Consider the following 8,084-nt stretch of genomic DNA (forward strand, 5'->3'; position numbering starts at 1 on the left):
TTTGGAAATGCAACTTGTGCAAATACTCGTTCTCTGACCCCAGTGACAAATTACTGGAATGCCAACGATGCAAGGACCACTTTTGTATTAAGTGCTTGGACAAGTCGGTCGAAGAATACAATCTGATGGACAGTAGTGATATCATGTGGTTCTGTGTGCCATGCCGAGAAAAAGTGGAGAAAAATATCATTGTGGACAGAGAAATTGAGGAGAGATGTAAAGACATGATGAAGATGTTCGATAGTAGAATTAAGTATCTGGAAGACGAGATGGAGAAAAAATGCAGTGAAGAACAAGTGTAGGAGATAGTTTCTGAGGCAATACAGAAATCAACAGAATCAAATCAAGCTGATACAGAGGACGAGACTGCGAGTGAATCTGGAAAACACACCGTGCCAGTATCAGCAGTACTGAGTGAAATTAATGAGAGGAAAAACAGAGAATGTAACATGATCATCTATGGGATAGAGGAAAGTGACTCAGACAATAAGGAAGTACGTCGTTCCTATGACAGAGATCAGGTGAAAGGAATTGCTGATGTTTGTGAAGTGAACATCGCAGATGAAAACATGGTAAAGTTAGTGAGACTTGGTAAATTTAATAAGGATAAGAAACGCCGTCCATTGCTCGTTACCTTCTCAACCCCAGAAAAAAAAGTGGAGTTCTTTAAACGAGGTGGAAAGTTGCGGGAAAACATTGAATTCAGTGAAGTACGACTTGCAAATGATTTGACACGCACAGAGAGGGAAAATGAAAAGAAACTGTATATGAAAGCCAAGGAATTGAATAAAAATGATTCGGGGGAATTCAAGTACCGTGTGCGCGGTCCACCTTGGGCAAGGAAAGTGGTAAAGCTCAGGGTAAGCGATCCAGACTAGAAGATACAAAAAGGAATGTAAATAATGTATATAGTTTCAAAGTGATAAACAAACTTTCGCTCTTTTACACCAATGCAGACCAATTTAGAAATAAGTTCAATGAGTTCCAGGTCAGGATAAGGGACACAAAGCCATTGATAATAGGAATAACAGAAGTGAAGGCAAAAAATGCAACATGTGCACCTAATCCAGCTGAATATACGATGGATTGGACGAAGGAATACAGGATGTTTCATGTAAATATTGAAAGCAGCATAGGTAGAGGACTACTTTTATATGTACATGATTCTCTTTATGCAGAGGAGGCAAAACTTTCAGCGTCCTTTGAGGAGCAGCTTTTTGTGAAAAAAAAGATAAACAGCACAGACTATTTCCTAGTGGGCCTCATTTATCGGTCACCGTCAGACAATACCGAAGAAAAAAATGAATGTTTAAGAAACCTGATAACTGAAGCCTCAAGAATGAAGTGCAAACACTATCTCATTATGGGAGATTTCAACTATCCTAATATAGACTGGGATTTACTGTGTACAAAAAGTGAAAACTCTGCTGAGCAGAAATTCATAGATTGTCTGCAGGACAACTTCATGTTCCAAACCGTCACAAAACCAACAAGGTGGAGAGGAACGAACATTCCAACCTTTTTGGATCTTGTGATCACAAAGGACGAAAATGCTGTGGAGGAAATGGAATACCAAAGCCCATTAGGAAAGAGCGACCACTGTGTTATCTGCTTTAACTATGTTTGCAGGGCAATACTGAAAAGCGGACCAAAAAAGAGGAGGACTTATAGGAAAGCTAACTTTGCCGGTATGAAGAAGGAAATTAGCGAAACAGATTGGGAAAGCATTCTGGAGTCACAGAGGACAGTAAACGAGATGTGGCGTCAATTCCGACAAAAAATTGAGGACATAGAAGATAAATATGTGCCAGTAGTCACCATCAGACCAAGCAGAAAAACGAAAATGCCCTTGGACAAAGAAACTGTCACCTTGATTAAAGAAAAAAACGCACTGTGCAGAAAATATGTGGCTACCAAGGATCCAAATATAAGGAAAAAGTACAATAGGACTAGGAACAAAGTGGCAAAGTTTGTGAGGAAAGCAAGGAAGTCATTCGAAAAGAGTATAGCACAAGAGGCAAAAACTAACCCAAAAAAGATATGGCAGTATATTAACTCAAAAAGTAAAACGAGACAAGGAATCGGGGAACTGTGTGTCGACCCTAAAAATCCAAAGTCCAATAAAACAGAAGTGGATGAAGAGAAAGCAAATATTTTAGCAGACTTTTTTAGTAGCGTTTTTACACAAGAACCTGAGGAAGCCATACCCGAACTGGACAAACGCCCTATCAAGAAGGAGTGGACAGAATTAAGAATACTGGAGGAAGAAATTATCAAAGCACTGAACCTGTTAAAGCCAGATAAGTCACCAGGATTAGACAACATGCATCCAAGGCTATTGAGGAAATTAAGAGTGGAATTAGCAGAACCCCTAGCAAGGATCTTTAGGAAGTCAGTAGATGAGAGAAAAGTTCCAGAAGAATGGAAAACAGCACGTATTAGCGCGATCTTTAAAAAAGGAAACAAGGCGATAGCAGGAAACTACAGACCAGTGAGCTTAACGTCAGTGGTGTGTAAAGTCATGGAGAGACTAGTTAGGGACCACATAATAGAGCATTTTGTAAGCAACAACCTCTTTACAACTAAACAATATGGCTTTATCAGTGGTAGATCAACTTCACTACAACTGTTAAGGGTATTAGAGGAATGGACAGAGGCTTTGGACAGTGGACATGATGTTGACTGTATCTACATGGACTATCAGAAGGCCTTTGATACTGTCCCACATAACAGACTGCTTAAGAAACTGGAAGCATATGGAATAGGGAAAGAACTTATAGACTGGATAAGGAACTACCTAAGTGGAAGGAAACAACAAGTATCCATAAACGGGGCAACATCTAAATGGCATAGCCTAACTTCCGGCATTCCGCAGGGGTCAGTAATTGGGCCGATAATGTTCGTCATATTTATCAACGATCTCCCTGATATCGTGAGCTCTACAGTGTACCTATTTGCCGACGACACGAAAATCTTCAACATAGTTAAGGGTAGGGAAGATAAAATGACACTTCAAAGAGATCTTGAGAAACTAACAGAATGGAGTAACACCTGGCTCTTAAAGTTCCATCCAGAAAAATGTAAACACATGCACATTGGAAAGAAAGACCCAGACCAAGACTTTGAGTATGAGCTGTTAGGACGCACTCTGGAGAAGGTACAAGAGGAAAAAGACATAGGAGTCATCATAGATGAACAACTCAGCTTTGATAAACACATAAGCGAGAAGGTGAAAAAGGCAAACTCTATTTTTGCAATGTTAAGGCGAACTTTTCAACATTTGGACGAAGAAACTTTCATTCCTCTTTATAAGACACTTGTCAGGACACATTCAGACTATGCGAGTTCGGTCTGGTTCCCTTTCAAATCAAGACACATAGAGATGATTGAAGGAGTGCAGAGAAGAGCTACCAAGCAGATTCCAGGATTGGCAAAATTAAGCTATGAAGAAAGGTTGAAGAAACTAAAACTACCAACGCTGAAGTACAGGCGCCCCCGAGGAGATATGATTGAAGTGTACAAAATAACAAGGGGAAAGTATGACCCATTAGCAGCAGACTTTATCAAGTTAAGGAGAGACCACGTTACTAGGGAACAAGGAAGAGGGAATTCCAAGAAGCTGTTTGTACAGAGACCGAGACTCAATATAAGAAAATTCAGCTTCAGTGTTAGAACTGTCAGTCTATGGAATAGCTTACCAGAGGATGTTGTAAGTGCTAAAACTCTGAATACTTTCAAGAATAGACTAGACAACTTCTGGAAGGACCAGGATGTGCTCTATAATTACAAAGTAGATTTTAAAACCGATTACACCGGTAGTCACCCAAGTAGTCACCCAAGTAGTCACAAAGCAAGTTTGGAGTCCGACGAAGAGGACCTTGACAGGACCTGTGTTGGAAAAATACCATAAGTAACCATAAGTAAGTAAAACTGAGTAAAGTGGTGCCTTTGCAACTATATATATCTATATATATGAGGGATGCTCACTCCTCCATGGCACCTGATCCCACCTCTGATGTTTGCAGGTCCGTGTTTGCTCTGCACCTATTTTGTATTGTATAATGGACTTTTGAGCTTGAATACTGTTCGTTATCTCCATATATTTCATGCATAAGCTATCTATTTTTATTGTTAACATGTATGTTATAAATGAGCTCCAAATGGAAGTTATCTGTATACACTAGACAAAATTGCTAATGCACCATCTAAATAAATTAACATTTTTCTTTTCAAAACTTGTTTATGATGTTTTTGATATATAATTGTGTTACTTTAGTAAAAAATGAGACATTTAAACGCTTTAACTGATAAATAACAACAATGTTTACTGAAGCGTAACCACTTCATAGAAAAAATTAAAATCACATTCACACTTTTTAGCTGGAATTAATTTCTATTTTTTTCTTTGTGGTTGTGTTCTTTATGTTTGTACTTATTAAAAACTCAGAAAAAAAGTTACACCGTATGCAGCGTTTGACTCTAGAAGAGCGTGCTAAGGCAGCCAGTATGGTGTCTGCAGGGGGTTCCTTTGAAGAAATTTGTAAAAAATTAAAAGAATTAAATGATTATGAATTTCTCTCTGGTGAAAAATTGTTGAAAATGAATTAACGATCATAAAAATGTTTACAAAAATGTTCCACAAAATTGGGGCAACCGGAAGTTGGGTGGATTTGGTAGGGACACCAAGGCACTGGATGACTACTAAGCGATATGGTAGTCAATCAGGGTATATCATTTGATTTTTAAGTGGGAGACTGCTTCCGTAGCAACGTCACGGACCACCATCGGTAATCACCAACTTCATATCTTGGCAAAAACGGTGCGCAGTGCACGTCGGGAAATTGGTTTTCGGACAAGAAGGTCCTTTAAGGGTCTTGACATGACACCAAAACATTTGTCAATCCAACTGTTTTGGAAAAGAAGGCATAATTTATATACTAGTACCAAACAGGAAAATGATCAATTCACAAATAAGAAATAATAAGTGGTGCGTTAGCAATTTTGTCTAGTGTATGTCAGGAATATGAGCCTTTCACAACTTCAAGCTGAAATTTTAATTCTTTTAATTAATGTATGTACTTGTTCAAAATTGAAATCAGAAATATGTTTCTTTTCAATGTATCAAGAAGTTGTGATTGGACAGAATTGTAAATTTAAACATAAGAAGAGTGCATTATAAAACCTCACAGAATGTCTTGAATTCAAATGAAAAGGTCCATGGGTTATAGTGTTCATTTACTACACAGCTGAGTTTAGAGATTCATGATTTTCTTTGATTTATAGATTATATATTATTTATATATTAAATCTTTATTAAAATCACAGAAAATATTGAATATTTTCAAGGATCATTGCTATCATTTTACAGCTCATGGGATAAATGAACAAAACTGCTGTGTTTAGAATGAACATTGTGTCTCCTGAGTCTTTTATGATTCCAAGAATTAATGAGTCGGTAAAGCAGATATAGCTAAAGCTTTTATGAAAAAAAAATGTTTTTGATAGGAAAAGGGGAAAGAGAAGAGAAAAAATAACTCTAAAATTAAAGCTAAAATCAATTTAGCTTACCTGTTTTAGATGAAAAGATTTGAAAATTATTTCTAAGGTCTCCTGAATATCTTTTAGTTTAAGAGAGTTCATCTGGACAAAAATGGGTGGCCATGGAATGAACCTAATAAAAAACATATTTCGGTTACCTAAAACTATTATTTATTTATAACATTTTTTTTTGTAATACATATTAGGTTCTTGGCATTCTTAACAAGCTTAACAAAATCTATCCGGCATTTGAGCAAGAGAGGATACAGGGAAGGTTAAAAAACATTTCTAACCCCCTGAAGAGACTTTCTAGAGCAGATATCTATAATAATGGACCTTTTTAAAAAATATCTTACCACTAAGACAAGAACTCCAGCTCTGAAAAAAGAAATATTAGTTATTGTAATTTTGATTGTCTAATGAAGCCCCACAATACTCAAGGTTAATGATTATAACAAAGAACTGCGAACGATAGTATTGTTCTCCCGCCTACCTCCAAGGCAATTTTCAAAAGTTAACACATTTGAATGATTTTTCATATGTATATAGATATTTATATGAATTTTCATAAAACATTACTTCTTTGGGAAAACAAAGAGAGATAACTCTATAATTTTGGTAAAACTTGTGTTTTTCACTATAGAAATCAACGGAAAACGGAAAATATTTTTTAAAACATCTCCCCCCCCCCCCCCCCCCGTGAAACAAAAATTCCTTTTTACAGGTAATATGGACTGTCATTTCACAAATTCATACCAAAGCTTTTTTGTGTTTCACGGGGGGGGGGGGGGACATATGTTTACAGACAACAAACTACAAAAATGCTTATTTTTTCACCAATTTCAAAGGGGTTTACAACTAATACATTGTATTTTATTAATAATATATGTTTAATTTTATATGAGTAAAACACAAGAAAATATTTAAGGAACATTTATTCATATCCAAGAATATTTTAAAATGTGGTGATGCTTTAAAGCCCGATTTCAATGAAAAATGTCGTCTACCCCCTTATTTAAAGAGCTGGAATTAGGGGGGTAATTAACTGTTTAACACTGGAATTAAAATTATCATTCAATTATAATTGAACTGTTCTTTGCATTCAACAAAAATTTTACGGCCAAATTGCCATTAGTATTGAATTAAATGGGTGTAAAATGTAGGCGGGAATCGATAGTTAGCGTGCGTAGTTCTTTAAATCTACACTACCTGAGGATGCTTTAGAATTAATATGGCTAATAATGGCTTAGTTGTTCTTGAGAGGAAGAATTTTAAAAAGATGCCAATTAATAATGATATAAGGGGCATTTCATAGTCAAGTTTTTATGCCTTATCCTTTTGAATACACTTTCAATCTAAAGAAATGAAACAAAGTAACGTCGTTATATTCACAATAATAACATCCCTCTGGCTTAAAACTATAGTTCAGACACATAAATTTTACAATAACGTTCTAACACATGTGTTTATGTGGTTTGACGTGAAGAATGAATTTTATGATACTCTTCCCGTCATTATTGCTCAAGCTTGCAGTGACTTGATGCAGTTTCTATTAAATCGTCATATCTTGGTAATTCAGAAAATGTATTGACTAGTTTTTCGGGACCGGGAGCCCTAACTTATCTGTGTGTCTCTTCTTAATAAAAGACGATCCAAACTTGTTTCAACACGCAAGGACTTTCTTGATACTAATACTGAAAGACCTATCACAATTCTTGCAGCGTTCAGTTCAACCTTTTCAAGTTTTCAATATATACCAACGAACAGTCTGACTAAACTTCAGCGCTCATTCCAGTTGTGGTCGAATAAATGATAATCTCTAATCAGATCAACCTAATTTAGATGACAAAATAACAACAAGATGTTTATGTTGTTTTATATATTCTAACTGGCAATTTCCCATAAAGAATACAGGTAATTGTTTTGTATTTTTTAAGCTGAAAAATACTTCAGTAACCTTTCTTTTACTGGGATTAAATTTTAATAGCCATATTTTGGACCACTCATCTAGAAACTTTAAGTTTAAATTTTGTTCAATGAGGCGCACATCACTTGAGTTTCCTTGTAAAGAGTTGTCATCTGTGAATAGTCTGCAAACAGATATCATGTTTTTGGCAACAACATATATTGAAAATAAAAGAGGGTCGAGAACATTACCTCTTCTTTGCTCTTGGGATTTAAAAAAAAAGTTCTTCAAGGCCTTGTCATGTAGAAGATTATAGTAGCGTTTTGTTTGCAGGAAATGTATAGGGTTAAACTGAAGAAAATGTAATTATAAGAGAAGAGTAAATGTCTATTTTTAGTGGAACTCGTAAAAACCCATATTCAGTCAAAATGATAATCCTTTATGTATGAAACTTAATAAGACGCATACATTTTTAGGCATCTGAGGGGAACTCAGCCGAAGGATGAATTGAAAATTTTTCGTACAATATAAAAACCTGTGGTTTGCGACGGTGTTACCCTTCTTGGCCCCTTGTAGACCCTGGATGCTTTTCTGGTAGATTAACTTTGGTACTGTGAAGAAGGCGAAGCTAACGAACAGT

The 8,084-nt window shown here is 36.0% G+C and overlaps 1 protein-coding gene across 1 annotated transcript; it reads left to right on the top strand.

Annotated features, from left to right (window-relative positions):
* Positions 1-308: 308 nt before the first annotated feature.
* Positions 309-3,910, top strand: LOC133188244 (uncharacterized). Its single transcript, XM_061323622.1, has 2 exons — positions 309-860; positions 3,383-3,910. Exons 1-2 carry the CDS (start codon positions 450-452, stop codon positions 3,908-3,910), a joined length of 939 nt encoding a protein of 312 aa, XP_061179606.1. The 5' UTR covers positions 309-449.
* The last annotated feature ends 4,174 nt before the right edge of the window (positions 3,911-8,084 follow it).

Source organism: Saccostrea echinata, unplaced genomic scaffold (genome assembly GCF_033153115.1).
Source record: "Saccostrea echinata isolate AGI-Se365-2 ecotype Australia unplaced genomic scaffold, CSIRO_AGI_Sech_v1 ptg000016l, whole genome shotgun sequence".
Taxonomy (NCBI): Eukaryota; Metazoa; Mollusca; class Bivalvia; order Ostreida; family Ostreidae; genus Saccostrea; species Saccostrea echinata.

Excerpts from the sequence above, each read along its gene's own strand:
- LOC133188244 (XM_061323622.1), top strand. The coding sequence starts at position 450 with ATGATCATCTATGGGATAGAGGAAAGTGACTCAGACAATAAGGAAGTA. Across the intron at positions 861-3,382 it reads GGAAAGTGGTAAAGCTCAGG|ATGATTGAAGGAGTGCAGAG; the intron begins GTAAGCGATCCA and ends AGACACATAGAG.